At 38.5% G+C, this 25,369-nt stretch overlaps 2 protein-coding genes across 2 annotated transcripts; one reads left to right on the forward strand and one right to left on the reverse strand.

The window, feature by feature from the left end:
• Nucleotides 1-1,298: 1,298 nt before the first annotated feature.
• On the reverse strand, nucleotides 1,299-2,684 carry LOC135595718 (plasma membrane-associated cation-binding protein 1-like). The gene is made up of 5 exons (XM_065086983.1): nucleotides 2,514-2,684; nucleotides 2,267-2,424; nucleotides 2,091-2,180; nucleotides 1,913-1,997; nucleotides 1,299-1,829 (listed from the first exon to the last, which is right to left on the reverse strand). The coding sequence occupies exons 2-5, from the start codon at nucleotides 2,375-2,377 to the stop codon at nucleotides 1,519-1,521; spliced, it is 597 nt and encodes a 198-aa protein (XP_064943055.1). The 5' UTR covers nucleotides 2,378-2,424; nucleotides 2,514-2,684; the 3' UTR covers nucleotides 1,299-1,518.
• A 1,820-nt stretch (nucleotides 2,685-4,504) lies between these two features.
• LOC135595719 (protein REDUCED CHLOROPLAST COVERAGE 1-like) lies at nucleotides 4,505-22,272 on the forward strand. The gene is made up of 24 exons (XM_065086985.1): nucleotides 4,505-4,700; nucleotides 4,893-4,987; nucleotides 5,105-5,166; nucleotides 5,799-5,891; nucleotides 6,425-6,497; nucleotides 6,874-7,245; nucleotides 7,364-7,431; nucleotides 7,521-7,652; nucleotides 7,843-7,884; nucleotides 8,571-9,095; nucleotides 9,265-9,422; nucleotides 9,514-10,063; nucleotides 10,406-10,468; nucleotides 10,569-10,670; nucleotides 10,771-11,088; nucleotides 11,160-11,252; nucleotides 11,338-11,439; nucleotides 11,535-11,639; nucleotides 12,382-12,515; nucleotides 14,087-14,270; nucleotides 16,278-16,409; nucleotides 16,518-16,630; nucleotides 16,848-16,938; nucleotides 18,241-22,272. Exons 2-24 carry the CDS (start codon nucleotides 4,927-4,929, stop codon nucleotides 20,557-20,559), a joined length of 5,892 nt encoding a protein of 1,963 aa, XP_064943057.1. The 5' UTR covers nucleotides 4,505-4,700; nucleotides 4,893-4,926; the 3' UTR covers nucleotides 20,560-22,272.
• The last annotated feature ends 3,097 nt before the right edge of the window (nucleotides 22,273-25,369 follow it).

A 25,369-nucleotide genomic window follows, 5' to 3' on the forward strand; every position in this document is an offset into this window, starting at 1 on the left:
ATTCGGTTCAAAGGAAGGTACTTCAAACTAAAATCATTTGGAACCTAAGTAATCGATTACGTATGGATTAAGCTACTGTCAAAATCATCAATCCTCAAGAAGAGTAAAGGTAATAATATTACTTTTTAACTGTGCTTGATTGATCCATACTTCTAAAAATGTTTAGATATTTTAACGATACAATTAAAAAGTTAAAATTATAAACTTAAAAAACTATTACTTTTTAACTGAGCTTGATTCGAATCGATTAATCAAATAAACAAGATATCTTTTCAAATTAAAATTATTTATAATCTTTAAAACTAAATTACTGATGAACCGATTCAGATTAAATCGGTTCGAAACCAATTCGATTAGGTTTGATTTAATTTTTTGATTCGATTTGAATACCCCTATTAATATTACATTGCATTCTTGCATCACTTTCTTCTTCTAAAGAATTCTTCGACCTAACTGTCATCCCTTGTGGTAGCCATAACATGCAAGATATTGTCTCCATCTCATTTATGACTCTTCCCATGCTGTCATTTCTTTTTTTTTTTTTTTTTGTCTATCATACTATGACTATGATTGATTTTGTTCACGAGAAACATGTTTCTTACGTTAATGCACAGAGGGAGTAATATGTTATTAGATTTCGTGTTAATCGAAGTCTCACGTATTAGATTAATCTATTTATATACTTGTGTTTTTATGGAGTGGATACAAGATCCTTCAAAGCATTACCAATCTTTACGCGTTCTCCATGAACTCAGCCCCAATAATATGTTGAGGCAAAGGAAGACGAGAGACGTGAACGGGATGCAATTACGAGGGACGACGATGATGATTCCTCGTGGAAAAGACACGCAATTAGATGGAGATTACGAAAAGAAATGGCATTCCACTTGCAAAAACTGTACATGATTTCTTTATTAATCTCCACGAGTTAAGCTAAGGTGGATGACTTTCCTGGGATTGGACTCCATCCCAATTCCCAATTAACAGCTTGTAACATATCAACCAATTATGAAAGGAATTAATGATTTATTATTGGTAATTTAACTTGAATGGTTGGAGTCATTAGGTTGAATGATGAGCGTTCACTACATTATGACCAATCGATGAACGTTGATGCATGGAGCCCACTGCAGTCGGTGATACCACGTTCTGTTCTTCGTCGTCAAGCTTCGGTCTTCCTCTATATATATATATATATATATATATATACACACACACACACACACTTGCCCTTCTTCTTTTACGCCTTCCATCAAGGAAACTTGACAGAGATGGAATGAAGCTATCGATCCCAAATATAACATAACACCACACTGCACTTAATAATGATATTACATGGCCTGCATGTCCCCTTGCCGAAAGCAAAATGAGAGAAACCAAGACATAGTTACGTACAGGAGAAAGAGAAGCAAATTGACGAAGAGACAAGAGAAAGAATAATAAATCATGGAAACACTGGGTGCGCGGTGGTGGCGAGGTGGCGGTGGAATGATCGGTTCGGGAGGCTGGTGGTTTATATCAAGCCTTGGCGGGTTCAGCCGCTGGCTCGGTCGGCTTCTCCGTCTCCGGGGAGGGGTCCGAGGGAGCCGGGTCGGCCGGAGCAGGTGCCTCTTCCACCTCAGCCTCAGCCTCTTCCTTCTTGATCTCCTCCGCGGTTTCCGGTGTAATATCCTTGCTGGTGCTCTCGACGGCCGGTTCGGCGGGAGCAGGCGGCTCCTCTGCCGGGAGTAAGGTGGACACCTGCTCGAAGAGGAAGATCACGGGACCGGAGACGAGGCCGGGGCCGTACTTGACGGCAGCCTCGCTCACCGGCTTCGAGCCAGGGAACTCTGCGCAAGCATCTAATCTCATCACAAGCCCTTCCGCTATCACCTCAAAACAACTATAACGTCTGTGACAGAGAAAGCATTACCGATCTTCACTAGTTCCTCGATGAACTTGATCACAACAGTTGATTTCTTCTTCAGTCCTGACCCCGTCGGTTTCTTCACCAGAGTCTGTCGTCGTCCAAAGCAAGTATTTGCAGAAGGCTGTAAGTATTTGATACAGAGTTTGTGAATAACATGAGGATGAGGTCAAGATCGATAAACCTTGATTTCAACGGCAGAAGCTTCGTAGATCTCCACAACTTTGGGCTGCAGGTCAGTCTTCTTCTCTTCGAACTCCTTGCTGATGTCCTCCTGAACCAAACAAAGGATCCAGTAGAGATCAGATCAAGTAGAAGGGAGAAGAAGAAGAAGAAGAGGCGAAGCAAAACCCCATGCACCTTCGATTCGTCGAAGGACTTGCATGCCTCGGCGGCGGCAGCCTTCTTGCCGTTCCTGTCAAACACCTTCTTGATCGTCGGAAGGACTTTAGACTTCCAGTAATTCACCATCTCTGCTCTCTTCCTCTTGCTCTCCTGTTAGCTCAAATCGCAAACACCTGTGTCTCCAAAAGAAGAAGCAAACATCACCACACGACTAAACTATATGCGACCAAATGATCGGTAAAGAAAGGAGGAGAAGACGTACTATGAAACTTGCGTCTTCCTCTCCACTCCGCTCCTCTGCCTTTCTTCTATGCCTACGATCACCAATGTATAGTATGCACGAAAACAAAGAGGAGAGCGGAGCCATGTGCTTGCCAGGGAAATATACAAGGACAACGCACCAAATCACCCTTGCACTATTATGAAATTACGGTGTAACCCTTCCTAAAGCTCAGGTAAAAAACGACCGCGTACATGTAATGCGGAGGGTATTTTCGTCCTAAAAGTAAGGATCGCCGGCTCAGCAGAAGGTTACAGTGGGGAGGTGACAGCTGGACGTCGCAGTCGCCTATTGTCCTCGTGTGCCACCGCCGTCCGCCGAGCCCCGTGGGAAACGGAAAGAGGCGACGCGAAACGGGAATCGGATCGAGGGGTGGCAGAAACCGGGGTTTGTCGCTTTGGGCCGCGGGGCCCGTTGGGGAGCGGGTGTGGGTGGGCCCGGGAGCCGTATTGGTGTCTCCTAAGGACCACGTGGCTTCGCTGGCTTCGGGGCACACAGATCGGCCCTCCGTCATCTTTATCCCACTTAAAATAATATTTAAATACTCTTTTTTTTTTAAATCCCTTTTGGGGTGTCATTTTTTTGGGTTTTTTTGTGTGTTCCTCGAAAATATTATTTATTTTAATTATCAACAAAACCTTTAGGACCCCCTCATCAACAAAAATTATATATATATATATAGATTAAATTGGAAGAAATTTCTTTGAGATATTCTAAGATTCTGATTATGGTTTTTTTAAGTATTATATTTTTTAATGATTTCCCATGGAGGTTTTAATTAGAAAGAACTTCCACCTAACTATGGTGGCGAATAATTATTAGATTTCCATAAAGAACTCTAATTATCATGGATTAAAAAAATATTTTAATTTTATGTATTAGGCTTTTCAGATAATAATATATCTCCACTTATACATTATACATTGCAAGAATTCGAGGAAGAAGCCCTTGTCATCATCACCATTGGATGAATGGGGCCATGCTTCGAATCATTGTGATGGGTGATGTTTAAGTGTTTGTCCGAATAAGTTCCCCCTCATTTTTCTTTTCCCCAATTACTTACTTTTCGTGCAATAATGTGACGTGATATAAGGAATATCTACCAATTTTATAAGGAATGTGACGTAAAATCCAATTCATTCACCAATGTAATTGGCGTAGCGCCAATTCTATCTTAATTATGAACATAAATTACATGGACAGGTAGAATTAATGAAATAATAAATTATAGTGCATCAGGGGAAATATTCTTGGAATGAATAATATTTAAAGAATTATTGTTCCCTTACGTTCAATGGGTTGAGTCAGGCTGTGACTCGACCATGGGGTCTTGGGGAATGGGTCGAGTCAGGCCGCGACCCAACCATGGGTTCTTTGGATTTACATTTCACCTGAGCTAATATTTACCACAAGCTGCCGCAGGCCAATATATAATAATGTGATGTCTTAGCAGACCCGGATCCGACTTGTAGCTCTTAAGCCCCCAGCATCGGGGGCAGCCCAAGAAGGGTGCTCCTCCCACAACCCAAAACCATTAATGGAGCAAACAGGTCCGGAGCTACTGCTCCGTTCCCCGTCGTCCGACCCGTATTGGGTGGGCGCTCCAAGGTGGAGCTCCCAATGGTAGCCAGCCCTCGCATCCTCACCCTCCATCATCGATCCAACGGCCACGATGGGATCCGGGGAAATTTTCGAAATACGTACTTATACGTAGACATGGGGCGATACAGATCAGAGCAGGAGTTTTCCCATCGCGTACCCGCGTGTCTCGAGAACGTGGGACCCGTCACTGCGGTGACACTGACGCCTACGGTGATAAAGTGAGGCATGAGAGACACGAGTGGGGAGAATACGTGAATACGAGACTGAAAAAGCGATGACTGGTTTCGGGGCAGGGGACGCGGTCATAAGCTGCCAACGGCCTTTGTGATGGTTAGATCTCAGCCCTTCGTCCCTTATCATAGCCCACTCGCTGCTCCTCTCCCCTCCTCTCGCTATCCTCCCTTTGCTTCCGTTTCTAATCGCCTCCTCCTCTGTCTCTCTTATCTCCAATGGCGACCTTCGCTTCTTTGTCTCAGTAGACGGGGCAAAAAGGAAGAGCAAAGCCTCTTTTCTATCGGCCGAACGAGCGCTGCTCTTGTGAATTCGTGGAGCCCTCTGTTCTTCCAGGTGCCTATTCATTCATGAGCTTGAGAATACTGCCATCGTAGTATTCGTCGAAAGTGTTGGGTGTTGTTTATTATTGGTATTAGAACACCGACCTCCATTCATAGAAGTTAATGGGTTGGTGTTCAATACTTTTTATCATTCCGAAACTCAACACATTAGTGGTCGAGGAATACTAATAAATTGACGATGCAGAGATAAGAGGCAGCGAGTGGAGCGGGGCGGCCGCATGGCACCCAAGGGCGGTCGAGGAAAGGGCAAGGGCGACAAGAAGAAGAAAGATGAGAAAGGTTTGGATTGTGGTTGCCGAGAGAAAATCTATTTTGAGCTGCTATTTTGTTGTCATTAGTTTTCATTCTTGTCTGATGACTAACTCGTTGTTATTGTTGTCGTTGCTGCACTGCTAGTTCTGCCTCTGGCTGTGGACATCACAGTAATGCTCCCGGATGAGTCTCATGTCATCCTCAAGGTCTGTGCATGTTCTTCTCATCTATATCTTTCTCCCTGTTGCCTAAGATAAAGACTCAGAGGAACAGAGACAACGTTACATGAAATCTTTGTGAAAAGGAAAAGAAATGAAGAAACTGGCATGCATGTGAGACACAACGGGAATAGAATTTACTGTTCTGTGAGTAAAATTTAAGAAAGGTTGCATCCAGGAAGGAGCCATGGGAGGCAATGTTTTCCTCGGGTTTCCATGGCTTTTGATTCCCCTGGGAGTAATAGCAGTACTTGCTCTCTACCTCTGCTGACATGATTACTATGGTCCCTCATGAATACATTAGTTTGGCGGGGAACAAAATCAACCTCCTGCAGTTCCATGAATGCAAGTTCCCAGCATTTAATGAGAACTGGCGCAGAACTGCTTGTTGCATCACAAGGGATGACTCATGAAGGGGGATGTCCATTCTTTTGGATTCTGTTCAATGATTGAAGCTTCTCTTTCACATTTTAGGTTCAGAGTGTATATCTCCTCATTCCTCATCCTAATCTGGCAAAACCATGACAGTTATGATGGTCTTCACCATGAAAAGCAATCTACAAGCTTTTCTTGTGCTGGTTCCTTTGTTTCTGCTATAACTCGTCAGTGGAAATTTGCAGGGGATATCGACCGACAAGATCATCGATGTGCGGCGGCTGCTCTGCGTCAACACTCTTGCGTGCCATATCACCAATTACTCCCTCTCCCATGAGGTACACATGACCTCCCTAACCCCTTTGCTTCTGGATTTGTGGTACTTTCTCTTCTTGACTAAGTTTAAGCAATGGAGAATTAAGAGAAAAGGAAAGGTTGGAATTAGATTGTCCACTCTGAACAAGGATAGGGACTTCAGAAATCGAATGGTTGATGAGTTCTTAGGATGAGGGTGACATGATCAAGCAAGCCAAGAAGGATTGACCTGTGGCTCGCAAGTTGTGGCGATGTCGCACTTGGAAAAACTGGGTGTACCGACGAGCCTTCGTCGGTAGGACGGTGAGGTTTAGTCGCATTTAGCTGGGGTTTGGGTGGAGAAGAGAAACACTTCGTTCTCCGATGTTGACGTTCATCGAGAAACACACCATCTCCACCTTACAACTCCTTTGTCTTTGGTTTTCAGAGAAACATCAGTTAAAACCTTTTATATTATTATATGTATATTTGTTGAAATAATTAAATGATATACAAATAAATTTCTGCTTTACAAAACAATAATAATTTATAAATATTTTTTGGCCTTTTATTTCAGGTAAGAGGTTCGAGATTGGAAGACTTCCTCGACGTCACGGTGCTGAAACCATGCACTCTCACTCTGGTCGAAGGTAAACATGAAATAAGTATTGATAGGAAAAAAATTATATTATCAATCAAAATATTATTATTTTATTCTCTCAAATTTTGTATTGATGAGAGTCTCGTGCATATGTTTTTCTATATTCATTAATAGAGTATTTGTACTTATAAATTTAAAATAATGAAAAATGGTATATATATATATATATATATATATATATATATATATATATATATATATATATATATATATATATATATATATATATATATATATATATATATACACACACACACACACACACGCACAAATTTGGTGAAGTATGCAAATGCTAATTTTTACAGGGATATATATGTTATTTTACTAAATACAAGTGTTTTGTTGAAATTTTCTTGCGGGAGAAGAGGACTACGACGAAGAGCGTGCGGTGGCGCACGTGCGGCGCCTCCTCGACCTCCTCTCCTCCACCACCTGCTTCGGTCCTCCGCCGCCTCCGACTCCGCAGCCAACGTCGCCCAAAGATGCCCCGTCTGAGTCAGCCTCCGCTGCGGCCTCGAAGGTCCGCAAGAAAAGCGGCGGTGCCGGAGCCGGCGGGAACCGGAAGAGCCCGCCGGATGACCAGGGCCAGTCCCAGCCGAAGTCGCCGTCACAGTCGCTGGCGGCGTCGGCTAAGGATTCGACGGCAGACCTAGAGGCGGAGATGAGCGGGGCGTGCCCTCGGCTCGGGGCCTTCTATGAGTTCTTCTCCCTCGCCAATCTCACCCCTCCCATCCAGTGTGAGTCCAATCTTACCCTTCCCTCTCTTTTCGATCATGTTTCTCCTGAATCTTGGTCGAGAATTTCGCTTGGATCCTGAATCTTACCCTGTTTTCTTTATCGATTCGTCTGCTGCAGTTATGAGACGAACAACGAATCTTAGGCAAGATGAGCGTCCATCCGACGATCATCTCTTCTTCCTCGAAGTAGGTCTTACTATATTCTTTTTAACGTTTTATCCGTGAATCTTATCGCTAATTGTTTCTTTTGGTTGATACTGGATCTGAAATTGAAGGTGAAGCTATGCAATGGGAAGCTTGTGATCGTCGAGGCATGCTCCAGGGGATTTTACAGTCTTGGGAAGCAATGCTTGCTTTGCCACAATCTTGTCGATCTCCTGAGACATCTCAGTAGAGCATTTAATAATGTCGGCCTCCAATTCTTGCTATGTTTCGTTTCTTACATTAAATCTTTTGCTATTTCAGAAATTGTTAGAAGTAACAAACCTACAACATTTTGATTTCGATATTTTTCAGCATTATTTTTTTTTTTTGTGGCATTATGCATTTGTTGCTAAGTTCTAGCAAGTGCTCAACTCTGTGCTGTGTGGTTTACAGGCTTATGAAGATCTCATGAAAGCCTTCATGGAACGGAACAAGGTTGGTTTGTTCTTGTTTAGTGTGGTGGATTCAGGAGCTTCTAATATGTTTCCATGTGGTTGATTCTTACTGATGTTTGCTTAGTTATTCCTTATTTCCTTCTTTGGCTGAAACTATGAGCTTATTGGTGTTCCTTGTTGACACTTAGTGTTGAAAATGAACTAGTTTTTTTATAATGACAACTTGCTTCTGTGATTAATATGGATCATCTTTGGCTACTCTATAACTTCTGCATTCTCTTCATGCTTAATCTGAAATATTTGATCATGTGCATCTTGACAAATCAAGTGAATCTTACAGAATGTCCAACTTATAATATCACAGGATTTTTTAGATCAAGTTCTGATTAATTTAGTGTTTCCTTTCTTAAGCCAAAGTAGCATGCCTTAGTTGGAAAGCTTTTCAGTTGCTTAAAAAAGAAGAAAGCTAGGGCCGATATGTGTTTGCTTACTTAAAAAGAAAGTTGCAAACAAAATTCTTTGGTGTTGTGTTTCTTGATTCTGTATTGTAGTCATGAGCTCCTTGGTTCAATCTTGTAGGTATATTAGTTTAATTTGCTTAGAATGTGTCATGTTATTCATTTCCACATCTAAATCTTGGGCTTGTGCATATCTTTGTTATGGTACAGTCTAGCTAGTTGGTTGTTGAAAACATTTGGTTGACTAAGAGTGCCCTATTATTTGCAGTTTGGAAACCTGCCTTATGGATTTCGTGCAAACACATGGCTTGTGCCTCCAGTTGCTGCTCAGTCACCAGCCACATTTCCTTCCCTTCCTGCTGAGGATGAAACTTGGGGAGGCAATGGAGGTGGTTGGTTTCAGGACAGTAGAAGTGATATGATGCCTTGGGCAAATGAGTTCCTTTTTCTTAAGTCAATGCCATGTAAGACAGCAGAAGAGAGACAAATCCGTGACAGAAGAGCTTTCCTGCTTCATAGCCTATTTGTAGATGTTGCAATACTAAGAGCTGTTGCAGCTGTAAAGCAAGTTATGGATGAAAGAAAAAATGCAGCTACAGTCGGCGTAGATGAAATCTTACAGTTTGAGACAGTGGGGGATTTTAGCATCACTGTCACTAAAGATGCTTCAGATGCAAGCTGTAAGGTGGATACAAAGATTGATGGAAGTAAAACAACTGGTATTGATGCCAAACATCTCACTGAGAGGAACTTGCTAAAAGGAATCACATCAGATGAAAATACAGCAGCTCATGTATGGAATTTTGATCTTTTAAAGAAACCCTACCACAAAAGTGTCTTGTCTTTGATGTTATGTCTTGTCTTATATGTTTAATGTCAGTTGACAAATTTGTGGCTTGAGATTAGTTTCTGTTTTTTATATTTTTATTGTTAGTGAACAAATTTGTGGCTTTCAACCGCAGGATATCGCCATGTTGGGGGTTCTTAATGTGCGATACTGTGGTTATATCACCGTTGTGAAAGTCAAGCATCATGAGAAAAGCGAATTGGATTTACCTTTGCGAGGTGTTGAAATTAAGGATCATCCTGAAGGGGGTGCAAATGCTTTGAATGTTAGCAGGTAAATAGCCACAATTACATACTCTGATTTCATTCATATAAAATAATTTTTGCATACTTCATTTCGTTGAAGATATTATTTGTTATTCCAGTCTGAGAATGCTACTTCACAAAAACCATACACCAAGAGAGAAAAGATTATATAATCATCTACATAGTTCAAGGCATGAGGAACTCTCTGCAGCAAAAAAAATTGTGGAGAAATTGTTGAAGGATAGCCTAGTGAAGCTTGAGGAGGAGGAAGCTGAATGCAATGTTTCAGTAAGATGGGAACTGGGAGCTTGTTGGATACAGCATTTGCAGGATCAGAATAATGGTGAGAAAGACAAGAAACAGGCCAGTGAAAAAGACAAAAAACAAATTACGACGAAGACAAAAAGTGAGATAAGAGTTGAAGGCCTTGGGAAACCTCTTAAAATTCTTAAAAATCCAAAAAAGAAACCAGATTCTGATGAAGAAAAGACTTTAACCATTGACAGGAAATCATCTGATGAGATGCATGAAAAACAGAATACGAAGTTGCCTATCAAGGAACCTAAGGCAGAAAGCAAAGAAACTGAGAATTCTTACAAGCTCAAAGATTTGTTACCTGAACCTGTATATACAAGGTTGCTAGAATCTAATACTGGACTTCATTTGAAGGTATGCACAAGTCACATGAATATATGCAGGTTATGCTTTATTTCAGGTGTATGTTCTGATTTTTCTACTGCTATCTCAGGTGTTGATTGTCAGTTGCAAATTCATGTCTTACTATTACAGAATTAGTAACTTTGTTTGTTTATTCTAAAGTTTCAGTTCTGTTGTACATATGTACACTTATCTGGGCTATGTGTCATTAGGTAATTCCTGTCTATGTCACAATTACTCCTAAATAACATGTAAATTTATTGTCTGTCTGTGTATCATCTTAACTTACATAGAAACATATATTAAGATTACAATTAATTTGAAGATAAGAAGCTGATCTATTATCATGATCAGTCTCCACAGGAATTAACTGAGATGGCAATGAGATATTATGATGAAGTTGCTCTCCCAAAGTTGGTACGCCTGAGTACAATTTTTTCATATTTAATTCATTATTTTCTGTTTTAGTATGGAATGATGGTTAATGAGTATTATTTGTACCTTGGCATGTATTCAGGTCTCAGATTTTGGGTCATTGGAGCTATCACCTGTTGATGGTCGTACTCTAACTGATTTCATGCATACAAGAGGTCTAAGAATGCGCTCTCTTGGGCAAGTTGTGAGTCACCTTTAGCTTGAAGAGGCTGAATATATCTTTACTTTCACAAAGTATTTTTCCTAATTATATTAAATGCAATATTATGTACAATATCTGTCAGGTCAAGCTTTCAGAGAAGCTGTCTCATGTTCAGTCACTCTGTATTCATGAGATGATAGTAAGGGCTTTTAAGCATGTTGTACGAGCTGTGATTGCTGCTGTTTCTGATACTGGAGATTTATCTATATTGATGGCTGCAACACTTAACATGCTTCTTGGGCTTCCTGATTCTGGTGTTTCACATTCTGCTATACATGTGCACTTTCTAGTCTGGAGATGGCTTGAAGTATTTCTAAGAAAGCGATATAACTGGGAACTTACAATCTCAAACTATAATGATATAAGAAAATATGCTATTTTAAGAGGGTTATGTCACAAGGTAATGATCATTTTTCATTTCTGTAAATGATATTTAATTTTCCTTTCATCTTACATGTTCAATTTTATTAGGTGGGAATTGAATTGGCACCCAGAGACTTTGATATGGATTCAAATTTCCCCTTTGACAAATCAGATATCATCAGCCTTGTACCTGTGCACAAGGTAAAGCTGCTAAGATGGTCTTATTTGAAATATGTTATCTACCATATTGTATCTTACATTCTTAGTGCTTTTGAATCTTTTGCAGCAAGTTGCATGCTCATCTGCAGATGCACGACAACTTCTAGAATCTTCGAAAATGGCACTTGATAAGGGTAAACTTGAAGATGCAGTCAACTATGGAACAAAGGTAATTTGTCATAAGATATTGTACATGTTAACTTCTTTGTAAAGTCCTTTTTTCTCTTTCATTTGCTTTTGGTATGAAGGTGTAGTTGGATGCAGGCTCTGGCAAAATTAATTGCAGTCTGTGGTCCTTATCATCGGATGACTGCTGGAGCCTACAGTCTTTTAGCTGTTGTTCTCTACCATACTGGTGACCTTAATCAGGTAGCTTTCAGATATTTGTGTCACTGAAGGCCATGGTTCTTATGAGTTATGATATGGACTTATGGAGTATCTTTGCCATGGTTCTCTCTTTTCTGATATCTTAAAAGGAACCTTGTTAAATGGTCTATTTGAGTAAGACAGAGCAGATCAATTATGTTTTTACCAATCCAATGTCAAAAATACACCATTATGGACAATTTAAATTTTCCAAGTCCAACGATCTGAAATTTGGAGAATTGTAATGTAAAGTTTGTGTCATGGGTGATTATGTTCCGAGTGATTGAAACAGTTTTTTGTAATTCATATTTCATAATATTGACATGTAATTCTGTTGGAAATTTAGTTGGTAGCTAATTTATGCCTTGAATATGTGCATGCAGGGTCATGAGGTTGAAACAGATCAAAGAGCGATAAACCACAGTTCAATATTTTAATACAGCATTTGTGTTCCTGACTTGTGTCCTCTTTTAGTAGATCAATGTCTAATTCTAATTGGATTTATCTGTTTTTTAATGGCTTTTGCAAAGATCTGAATCGAGTTAAACCATGAAACAGTATTCTACCACTATGGTTTCTTACGCTAAGTTGAATATTATGATATGCTATACGGTGTTTTTTACTATTTAAAATTTTCTATATCACTTCAATTATTAGGGATGACTTTTAGGAACTTTCTGTTATAAATTTTGAACCTGTGCTCCTGTCTTTGGCTGGGATTATACTAAATTATTGCAACTTTTAGGCCACAACTTATCAGCAGAAGGCATTGGACATAAATGAGAGGGAGCTTGGATTGGATCATCCAGATACAATGAAGAGCTACGGCGACCTTGCTGTTTTTTACTACAGGCTTCAACATACTGAATTGGCTCTAAAGTAAGTTCTATTCTTATTTGTTGTAGTATCAAATCTTATATAGTGTTCTTTTGATTGGGAATTCTAATATCTTGAATTATTAGATATTCCATCTTTTGTTTTTATAATGACTTGAACACTGGTACTGTCTTATAAGATATTATTGTAGTATCATATATTAGGATTCGAGGAGATATAAACTTAGAATTAGTGCCTCTTCTAGATAGAAAAAAAAAAGACTTTTGGCAGGTAACAGTCAAAATTTTTTAACTATGTTATTTGCATGAAATGATCTTGATGAATTAATACATAAAAGTAGAAATTTTAGTCTTGAATTCTTGATTACCAAACTAAAAAGATGGTTTCACTTAAAACAACATTCTTAGCATAATACTTGTAATGTTAAGGAGAAGCCTTTCTTTTACTATAAGCATTGAAAAGAAGTTTGTAAGTTATTCAGCATGAATGCAATGATTCAGATATTTGTACAATTTGTTCATTGTATATCATGCCTACAAGCACATGTAAAAAAGGTCTACATGTCAGAAGCTATTTAATAATGTAAGCCTTCTAACTATGACAAAGAAAGCTTTATGATATTAATTAGTTAAGGATAGAGCTTTAAACATACAGAGTTTGGCATAGAAGTACCATGGCAACAAAGTATTTAGAAAAAATTGCATCTATATCTTTTCTTATGTTATTCTTTAAAAGCTTAAAGAGTGACAAATGGTTTATCAAACTTACCAGCATTGTAAAAATTCAGGTTCCTCCAGTCCACTGTGACCATCTTATGATAGAGAAAAAACACATCAGAATTTTGGTTGGAGAAAGAAGATAGCTCCATTAATATCACATGATAAGTTATAACATGGATTTATTAGCCAAATGATGAAGAGGAAACTTAAAAATTTGAACACTTAGTCTTGTGGAAGGAGATCGAATAGGTTCTTGTCATAGGCTTGTCAAGAGACCAGACAAATTTCATAAAGTTTCTCCCATTTTTCTTAATCTAGTCGGGGAATAAATTTTTATGGCTGTTGACAAAGGCCATTGTTCTATTTTAGTCTCATATGTGACATGTCTTGAGTGTTTTCTCTGTTTGGTCATTGCTCATTTTTAGCTTGTGTTTTGAAGCACTGAGGTTTATATTCTTGGTGTGTCATCATGAGGGTTGGTTGATATGACCGGTTAAACAGAGAATTTTTTTTACAGGCCAATGAAAAACTTAATATTAAAGCTTCCATGACACATATCTGTCTTATGGTTTTGGTTATGTCTACTCTATTATTATGCATATTAGCTAAAATATGTGAAGATGGCATTTTCTTCATTTTTTTGCCACAAAGAATGCAGCTTAATTTGAGAACAATGACTTTCTAGATTTAACTTTAATATTTACTTCATACCTGAAAATTAATGTGTGCATAAAAAGTTGAAGCACAGAAACTAACAGAAATTAAGCTTCTTACTTTCCAGGTTAGTATTGTTATGTTTTGGTGTTTGTATTGGAAATAATAAGCCAGGACCATGCTTCCATTATATGTTATTTACCATCACCCTTAATTTTTCTCCTGTTAATTGTTAATCAGGTATGTGAAACGTGCGTTGTATCTTTTGCATCTTACTTGTGGACCATCTCATCCAAACACAGCTGCTACATATATTAATGTGGCTATGATGGAGGAAGGCCTGGGAAATATACATGTGGCACTTAGATATCTTCATAAAGCTTTGAAATGCAATCAGAAGTTGCTTGGTCCTGACCACATTCAGGTTTGTTTTTGTTCTCAAATTCTGTTTCTTCTTGTGTCTTTTTATTTCTGAAGTAGTCGTAGCATTCTTTTAAGATAAGCAGCTGATGCTTATTGTAGTTCGGTGTTAGAAATCATAAATTATTACAATAATTGGTTAATGAAGTCCCACAGAAACATTATTAATTACTTTGAGATGATAAGGCATGTATTACAAAGTGACTTCCAGCTAGTTCACCCCTAATTTGCTCACCTAGTGACCTGGATAATTAGGTGATCTAGAACCCCTTATCTATTGACCTTCTGCAGTATGGGAGAGGGCTTTGCCAAAGAAGTTAGCAGGTTCAACTTTCAGCAATCCATATAAATTAGAAGGAGCATCATTGGCCTGTTATCAAGGGGTTCAGTTATATGCTTCATTAGACAATCTCTGGAACCCATTAGCCAAAGTTTGCTACACACATTATTATTCTGCCCTAACAAGAGTATACCATTCTCGGTCATGCAACCAAGATTTGTTGTACATAAAAAAATGGGGCAGCAATTCATTCCTTTTTAATTTGTTAGTTTGGGTTTGAACAAGTACATACAAGCAAAATCAGATGAGCTTAAAAACTATCATGTGGTAGAGTACAAAAGGTTTTGGGATCTAAAAGAAAAGAATTGCTTTCATATCAAAGGTCATCTGGGATGACCTAGTCAGCTTAATACCTAAGCGAACTCATTCACTCTATTTTCTCTCTAACCTCTTCTTTCTACTCAACATGAGAAAACAATCATTTCCAAGTTCAAAATGGGCATTCCCTTTTGGATACTCTATTATATTTTGAAACACAGGTTACTTGACAAATAAAAAGTTCAATATCTCTAGATGCATTCCATATCCATACTCTAGTGGGACATCTAGTTTGGCTCCTTTGTGACCTCTGAAATGTACGAGCCATACCTTTCTACTTGTGGGGGTAAGGCTGCGTACATTGTCCCTCCCAGATACTGAATTAATGTGCGAGTGTTAGAGTGTTAGGCTGCCACTTTGTATACACCTCCAATATTTATTAGAGCTCACTATCTTCTAGATATGTCCAAGGGTACTTCTCGAACACTTTGTAAGTCACTAGTTTATATTTTATTATCGATTGGGAAGAGCTCATTATTTTATCATCTTTAATAGTTCATTGTTCTAGAAAGTAGATGGGGTCCACAAAGCATAGTCTATGGAACATAGATTTGATTTTGACTGTTAACTTTTACATTATTCTCTTTTCCTTACAAGTATATCAATATAAGATTTTGTTCTAAAAGGTGTTTTACAATGTACTGCACTAAGATGCTTGTCAACACTGTTTTTCTTCCCATCCTTGATTCAGAACTATATATTTTCTTAAAGCAAAAATATGAGAGTTCATTGTATACATGATTTTGCTGCCGCATACACTGTCTTGTGTCTCACTCTTTCAAAATTTTCCTTGTTCCCATATCTTCGTCTTGTTATTTTCATTTCATTGCAAAACCAACACCAATTGTTTCCAACTATGTAAGGGAAAAAATTGCATCTCCGTTTTCTTGTGTTCTTGTATGGAGATGGTACACACACAGACATGATGTAGATGGACATACATAGGAACACAAAAATAATGGACACTAGCTGCATGTGTATGTGGAATGAAGTGGTTTTTTTGTCTCGAAACAGTCTTTTTTTCAGAAAAAGAGCTTCTGATACTAACTTGCCTTTTCAAATTAGTCCTCTGATTGGCTCTCTTATGATGACATGAAAGTTAATTTTTGGCAGATAAAAAACCTATCAACTTTATAGTATAATGATAATATCTTTTCCAGGTTTGCCTGTGATAAACCAGATTTATAATTTCATTGAATGATCTCACACTAACTATCTTTTAACTTTCAATGTCTGATGTAAGTAGTTCCATTATTATTTTTTTGCATTGGGTGGTAGACCTTATTTTATTTTTATACGAAGAGTATTAGGTATATATATAATATATGTATCTAATTTTCTACATTACATTAGACCGCGGCAAGTTACCATGCGATAGCTATTGCACTATCCTTGATGGAAGCATATCCTTTGAGTGTTCAACATGAGCAAACAACATTACAAATACTTAGAGCAAAGCTTGGTCCAGATGACTTGCGTACTCAGGTGATTTACGCATATCTTTATATGGAGAGACATCAATAAAACTTTTTTTTTCTTAATTCTGCATGGATTTAGTTTCTTGACTCACAAAGTTGCCATTTGATTTCGCAGGATGCTGCTGCCTGGCTTGAGTACTTTGAGTCAAAGGCTATTGAACAGCAAGAAGCTGCTCGAAATGGTACGCGGAAGCCTGATGCATCTATTGCCAGCAAAGGCCACCTGAGGTACAGCAATAATTGCAGTGATTAGGTTTAACATGCTTTAGGTCACAAATACTGTGAGCATGCTCACTCTGCACTTATTGCTGATATACCTGATCTATATAACGTCATCCTCGTGCACTAAAATTAATATTTTCATTGACTAGATATGCCAAAACTGAATTTTCTATTTCTACTAAAATGATGAATATCCTATGCAATTGTTTATTCTGCTTGGCAGTGTGTCTGATCTCCTTGATTTCATTGATTCCAACCAAGATGGTAGAGGAAGAGATGCTGAATCCCTGAAGAGGAAGAATCTGGGTTTAAAGGTATGTTGATAAGATTTTATCTTGTTTAAATACTTCTGAGAATCTAATTGTGTATTTATGTTCGGTCATGTTGGCTGACATGTTTAATATATCCGCTCGCTACCTGAATGTTTTTTTATACCTTGTTGAGTGCATGCCTGCACTATGTTGGCTTGGCATATTCCTGTGCCAATTCATGGCAGTCAGCATATATCATGTTGGTGGTGAATTAGGTCTTAGATAGTATATAGTTTAACAGAATAACCTAATTTATAGCAAATATCAAGTTAGTCACTTGAAATAATTCAACTTGTAATTAATTTTTGCATCTAAATTAGTGGTAAACTGAATAAATTTTAAACTTAACACTCATAGAGCCAATGGTTTCATGTAAATATTGGCAATAAATCAGGTCTAACATAATATAGTGAGCAAACTATGCTAATTTATAACAAGCAACTAACAAGTTACTCACTTAAAAATTTTCAAATTGTACTTAGTTTTTACATTCAGCTCTTGCTGCCTGCTACCAACCACTTGATTATAGGCATGCATTTATTTTACCTTGTCTGCCCAGCTTCTGGTTCAAGAAGATACTACCTTATTGCTATATAACCTGTCCAAGTATTTGAAAGAGAGTCCAACTGAACCTAGAAAACAGAAGTAGATCCTCACTCTTAATTGTTGTGCATGTGGATAATCAAAATACTCAAGCTTTATGTATCAGTACTAGAAAAATATTTTTTGAGAAACATGTCCTACATCCAGCTAGTCTTCAAAATCATGATGTTAAATGAGAATTCGCTGCAAAGGCCATACTGTTTTTGCATAACAGTGTCCTTTAGTTATTTTTTATTGGCAATGAACAATATTTTCATAGTTTCAGAATTCTTCTAGTGTTTGATACTTTATGTTGCAATTATGGCAACACAAACCAACTTATATTAACTAGATGCTTATGCACTCTTTAATTAAAATCAAAATGTATTCCAGATTATTTAAAGTATTAAAAAAATATATTTTTGTGTTACTGGGCAGTTTTTCTCTCTGTACTAAGATGCTAATGTAGTTGCTGAAAGAAATTGATGATGAATCAGACACTTAACCTATAAATGGAGCCAATACTAATGCTTGTACAATTCTTGTTACCTTTTCTTCTGCTTGTTGAATTCTTTTTTCATTTTTTTCTCAATTTAATGAACATAAGAATGTTAACCTCTTTATTTTTGAATTTAAAGTTTCTCAAAAAAATTTAATTGGAAGAGCTTCACTTGGTTTTCCTTTTATTGCAAAAACCAAGCAATCATTTTTGTACTGATTCAGGTCAAAGTGCAGTCATCTCAAAACTTGAACGTGGCAGATTCTTTGTCCAAGGATTCAGTAGCTACTATTTCAGATGAAGTGAAACAAGTGACTGATGGTAGTGATACCCAAGATGATGAGAACATGAGTAGTCCAGGTGTTGAGTCAAAACATGAAGATGCTGTTGCCAAAAGGCAGTTATTTGTTTCTCAACAATCTAAAGGAACAGCAGAGCAAAAGGTTGCTTCTTTTAGTGAAGATGTAAGAGAGATAAATACAGAAGCAGAAGATGGTTGGCAACCTGTTCAAAGACCAAGGTCCATTGGAGGTTCAAGCCAGCGAATCAAGCATCAACGTACAAGCACTTGGAAAACCTACAACTATCAGATGAATGATGTTCCTAGTGAAACTGTTCAATCCAAGCCACAGTTTTCTTATTTAAATAATGGGTATTATTTGCTTAAGAAAAAGATAGTTATTCCTGGAAGCTTTAATGGCAATCTTAACATGCAAGTTCAGTCACCAGACACCAGATCTGGTCAGAAGGCGTACAAGGCTGTAACTTATCGGGTGAAGTCAGTGCCTTCATCCACCAATCCTGAGATCAGTCATAACTCTTGGAGTGCTGTCGAAAGAACGACTGCCCCATTAGATGCTCATGCACCCTATTATCGCCATGATAGCCAGGTATTAGAGAATCAGAAGAACCTAATAGGTGGTGTCTCTGAGCCTCGCAACAATTTGGTTCTTAGTTTTAGTAATTCTCCATCATATAAAGATGTAGCACTGGCACCTCCTGGAACAATTGCCAAGATACATAGCCGAAAGTTTCAGGAGAATATGCCATTGGAACAAGAGTTGTCTATTGGTGGCAATGCATCTGAAATAAAGGAATCATTTTTGGCTGAGGAACATACAGAAAATGCTGCAGAGCTACCTGAGATATCTAACATAACCCAAGAAAAGGACACTGTCCAGGATGTGTTTTTAGACTCAGATAAAAAAGTTGAAGTTGATCATGAAGAAGAAAGAAAGGAAGATTGTGAAACAGAACAATTACTAGAACCATCATCTTCTGATTTGGAAGTGGCATCTTGTAGTAGCATGCTCACCAAGAATATCATTGACAATTGTCTATCTAGCAATGAGGTTCAAGAAGTTGAGCAAAATGAGAATCATGATCAGAATTCGTCAACAAATACATCTGATAGGAAAAAATCTGAGTGTCCCATCACTGCAGAAAGCAAAGAAGATAATCATGACGAAGCCTCATGTACCAATGTTGGTATCAGTTCTTACTCTAGTGTCCATCAATTCAATTTCAAGAAGGTTCTCATCCCTGAGAAAACAGGTGGTGATTATCCCACGATGGAACTACCACCTTCTAATTATGATGGGAGAGAGGTATCTAGCAAGAAGCTGTCTGCATCTGCTGCACCGTTTAGCCCTTTCCCTGCTACAGCACTTGGTCCTGTTCCTGTAACTGTTGGTCTTCCTCCTAATGGTACAATTTCTGCAGTTACACCATGGCCACTGAGTGCCAGTCTTCATGCTTCACCCACGGCTGTAATGCCAATGGTGCCTCCTATTTGTACCTCACCGCATCATCCTTATCCTTCTTCACCTAGGCCTTCCCACATTCTACGTCCCTTGCCATTTATATATCCACCATATACCCAACCTCAAGTCATTCCAAATACCACTTTTGCTATGAACAGTAACATGTTTCATGGAAACCATTATCCATGGCAGTGCAACATTGGTGCAAATGTTCCTGACTTTGCACAAGGATCAGTATGGTCTGGTTCTCATCCTGTGGACTTCTCATCTTTGCCACCCATCATTAGTCCAACTTCTGAATCCGTGTTGGAACCAATTATAACATCTCATTTAAGAACTGATGTGAGTCTAGACCTTCCATTGGATAACAATACTGAAGAAGGGACCAAAACAGAAGAGAATAATGAGATATCCCAGATTATAGACATTTGTAAACCGCTGGATGGTAACTGGTTAGAGAAACGGGAATCTGAAGAATCTCACAGAAATAATACAAAAATTACTGACTTGGAATCTGAGACGGTTTTCAGACAAGATGCACAGCATAGTGGTGGAAGGCATGTCTTCAGGAGTAGCAAAAAGTATGAGGGTGAGGGAAGCTTTAGCATATACATCAAGGGTAGAAATCGCCGTAAACAGACACTAAAGCTGCCTATAAGTTTGCTCAATAGGCCATATGGATCACAGTCATTTAAAGTTATATATAGCAGAGTAGTAAGAGGAAGTGATGTTATAAGTGCAACAAATATATCTTCCAGTGAAAATGCTACTTCCGACTAGTCACAAGCAAAGAACATTACAAACTTCAAAAAGGGCAGGAAAGAATTTTTTTTATTGTTCAAGCCACATCCAGGAGGACGTGACTCTGAAAAATTAGCAATGGTGATAATTTAGTTATTGCTATTTTTCTGGCAACTGATTTTTTTTATTAAGAAGCCAAGATTGAACGTTCAGGAAGGTAAGTGACAAATCTCCTCATGGTCCAAGCCAGGTATTTCTTTGTTAATTAGCTTCACAATGTTACATAACTCGCAGATTTGTTGCTTATCAATGCTCCATATACTTTATTGTCAATAACATCTCTTTTGCTTTAATTTTGTGTTGGTTTCTCAAGCATACAATTAATTTATCCTGTTTAACATAAGTTATTAGGAAGAAACTTTGTTTGTGAACTGATCATGATTCACCTTTGAAATCCCCAAATTTTTTAATCTTGAGTATCTTCAGTATTGATATCTCACACCATCAAAAAGCTCATAGTATACCATCATGCATGTAATTTATAAGCCTGACTCGATATTTTAGTTCCGGTCTAGCCATTCCAAGCAACCGGTCAAGAGACTCAGACTGAGCGGATATTTTCAGGCTTCCGAAGATGTTTTGATATGCATGAAACTAGTATCAACATCTTTTTGAGTCGCAGATTTTTTCTTCTGTTGTAGCTTTCTCTAATTTGCAATCTTGATAATCAGATTGCTGGAGTTAAGTTGTTTTTTCTAATTACCACTCATCTGTTGCAAATTCCAGGGTGTGGCTTACCATCAAATCCAACCTAATTCCTTTTAGTTAAGTCTTCCACTTGCTATGTTTACTGCTGTTGATCTAATCATCTATCACACGTCTTGAGTCTCTGGGCTCATGGATTTCCAGTCTACCAGGGATTATCAGTTCATTTGTTGAAGCAGTACAACAGTTAATAATGATGTTAAATCCGATTAGTAAGCTGGGTTGTGCATCCTACCTCTTATGATTTTGTTTTTATGACATTATCTACAACCATTTTCTTGCATTCTCAAATTAGAGCAGATTTATCCAAAAATTAGACTTGTAATATAGCTGCCACACTACCTTTTTGGCATTCCAGTACTGACTAGGTAGATTGCTTGAATTGTAATGTATGCCTCTGTTATTCACTAGTGATGCTCAAGCAAGATTTATGTGTGGTCGAGTTTTCAACTTGCACAACATATATATATATTTTTTTGTATGTTGTTTGTCATAGCTTTCTAGATGTATGTATATCATTTGCCATCTTTTCAACTCAACATTAAATGCTTTCTGAGTAGATTGTGGGGTTAATTTGTGGTGTTTGCATGAAATTGGGTGATTGATCAATCACAAAAATATTTTTTGCATGATCATTCCTATTATTTTCATTTCTTCTTCCATACAGGCTGATGAAGACCATGTCGTCTGCAGGTTCACAACATAGGTTGTTGAGAAGGCTATGAAGTTCCAAGTCTAGAGAGGATGGAAATAGCGTAGAACTTCTGACCAAATCATTAGAATTAGGTTGAAGCTATTAACCATTTTTTCTTCTCCATTGAAGAGACATGTATGAGCATTTTTCTCCTCTCTTTTTTCCCCTTTTCCTTTTGAGGATTCTGAAATTTATAGCCGACAACATTGTAAGTCATGGGGTTTTGTGAACCTCGACTTTCCTGCCCATCAAAATAATTTTTGCAATTTCTGCTAATATATTCTTTTCGGGTACGTGTTTCATGCTTGCAAAATTGAAATCATTCAGTCGTTGATGTTCAAAGTGAAAATTTTAAGCTTAATTAGCTGCTTCTAAAACCTGATATTCCTGATCATGGGCTTGATTATGAGTTGGAAACGATGAACATCGAAAATCAGTATATTCTAATTTGTTTAAATTAATGCATTTAGGATGCTGTTATTCTTTTCTTTAATAATCCCTCAATTGAATCTGAAATGATCTAACAGGTAAATTAATGATTCCAACTCTTTGATCAAAATACTTACGTCAAAATTGATAATAGTATAGATTCTGATATCAAATATCACGAATCGAGTTTAATAGGTTAATTGATTTATTAATTTTATTGACCTATTAATTAATTTTTAAGTTAAAAATTAATAAGAATACATTTAGCTGACTTTTTTATTTTTTTCGCATTGCTACTGTCATTTTTGTTCTCATTAGGTTTCTAATTCTTCTTAAGCTTTGTCCGGACAAGATTATATCTATAAAGATTAAGATAACCTCAAATACTCTAATTTGAAAAAATAATAATAATAATAACAATAACAAATAATCAACATGGTAGTCGTACTTGGGAAGATACAAATGGTTTCAGCACCTCTTCAGTTCTTGTAGAATTCTATCAGCAAAGAGAGATCGCCATCATCGGACGACACAGTCGACGCGAAACTTATAATGTTCATCTCTCGTGGTTCAGATATCCACTCTTTGTATGATCACAACCCGTAGCATAAGAAACCCTCGAGGATCAGATCCAACATGAGGTGATACGATGAACGAGAACTGTTGATATGATGAGATTTCCATGAAGTGAGTGGTGCAGCATTAGGCATACGAGATATCTATCAACCAGTAGTAGTACTTCATGGCTCATCACCGTCATCATCTTCTTCTCGGCCGCATCACCCACTTCTGCCGCCACCCGATACGCGTACAGGTTCAAGGGAAATGGGTAACCTAAAGAAGTGCTCCTCTCCCCTCTCATCGATCTTCCTCACCCATCTGCTTTTGCTGCGCGGCCTCCTCCGCCCTGATCCCTTCGCGCTCTTCCGCCGTTCCACGCCGCCTGCCGTCGTCCCCGTCCTTCCCACCTCCTCAATCTTCCCTATCATCGTCACTTCCATCCCTTCTCCTATCGGCCCCTCCTTCCCTCCCCGCAGGCGGTTAGCGACCGCCACCGAACTCCTCGGATTGAAGTGGAGCAGCTCGAGCAGGCCTGCGTACGGGTCGGACTTGCAGCCCACCAAAGAGCAGTCGATGTGCTCGTGATACGGGTCGCCCACCTTGAACTCCACCGCGTCGTCCACGCCGAACTCCTCGACGACATCTTTCGTGGGAGCGAGCGACACCTCCTCCGGTATGATGCAGACGAGTCTGCCTCCGGTTTGTCGAGCTGCAGCGGCGAGGGCTCCCGTGGATTGGGATGCCTCCGGTGAGACTTCTACTATTAGCTTGGCACCCATGCCGGCCGCCAGGGCCGATACGAACTCGTCGCTCGCAGGTTCCGCTGATGGATGACCATCATTTCTTCTTCTTCTTCTTCTTCTTCCACTGTCCCGGGCAAGCTGGAAAAGGAAGAGAAAACTAGCGCATTTAGCTCGTTCATAGGTTGATTTAAATGCCTTTTATTTCCGATTCTGGCTCTTAACATGTCAGGTCAGACAAAAGACTACTTTTGATCGTCGTTAGGTTTGATTTCCCTACATTCTTGGCGAGTGATCAATGGATGCAGAAGATGTTTGATCCAAGAAGAAAAGGTTGTATCCAATAAGAAAGATAAAGGCAGATTGGTTTCCAAAGAGACTCACACGGTCGATTTGCTAGAAATTAATGCATAATATTTATATATATTAATCGACAGGAGAAACAGAAGAAAGTGGAAAGATTACCGGTTTGAGAGTGTCTAAGCAACCATCGACAGCGTTTTCTCGAGACCAAACCATTCTTTTCATCTGTTACCCGTTCTCGTTCTCCTCCACCGATTAATGTGATTCTCCCCAACACCGTTGTGTGTGTGATAGAACCAAAGAGTTAACAGAGAGAGAGAGAGAGAGAGAGAGAGAGGTGGGGATCGAAGAAGAAGCAGAGGAATTAATAGAAGGTGGTGGCTATCGCTGTAGACTACGTGTTTTGGTCGTCATCGACGCTGGCTTTAGCGAGAGGTGAAGGCTATCATACAAAGCAAACCCATCCCGATCGGTGTTACACTTCAGCCGCGTCCGATTCCTCGGCGACTTCGGTCAAACGCTGCCTATTTCTAAGAAATATGTCCATATTTATCGTTGAAGAAAATTAAAAATAGTTATAAAATCTATCTCTTCAACGTCTGCATGGTGTTATGATTGAACCTTTAGGTTCTTAGGATGATCTATCAAAGTCTTTACGCGCTAAGCTATCCGATAATTACATCATCACTTTTAATTCAATATAATATATGTATATGTACTTATGTATAAAAAAAATTAAATTCTTGATTTTAATTCACTATTAATTTGATATGGTAAAAATCCACCATCAAACTAATAATATATTTATTTAGTTTATGAAATTACAGATATACATATATCGATCTAACATTGGGATCCATTTTCACTGTGATAATGAAGACAAAAACATAGAGTGAACAAATTTTGTGACGTGAGGAGGAAACGATCAACTCGAATGATATCAGTGTAACTGGTCCAGCAAGTCTGGTTGTCATCCATAATTCAGTGATGTTGATGTGTAAGCTTCAGCTAAAAATAGCCATTAGTCCTTCAGTGATTCATCAGAGCACAATGCATGGGGCTACATAACAGTCAGCCTTGCCTGTCATCATCATCGTATATGGATTGCACTTCAGAGATGAAGCTTTTATCTTTCCAAGGTTGGCTGATGCTCAAACTTGCTCTTGAATTATTTGTGCAAAGCCACCTTTTTGTGGACTTGGATGGAGTTTGATTGGCATTTATTACGGTCTGCTCCATGCCAGCCTGCTGCAGCTTGGATGTCTTCTGCTTGTGGTTCCCACTGCCTCTTCTCGACTTAAATTGTTTGTGTGAGAGAGATGCAAGTCTCAAACAACATATACTGTTATTCTTCGAT

Source organism: Musa acuminata, chromosome BXJ1-10 (assembly GCF_036884655.1).
Source record: "Musa acuminata AAA Group cultivar baxijiao chromosome BXJ1-10, Cavendish_Baxijiao_AAA, whole genome shotgun sequence".
Lineage (NCBI taxonomy): Eukaryota > Viridiplantae > Streptophyta > Magnoliopsida > Zingiberales > Musaceae > Musa > Musa acuminata.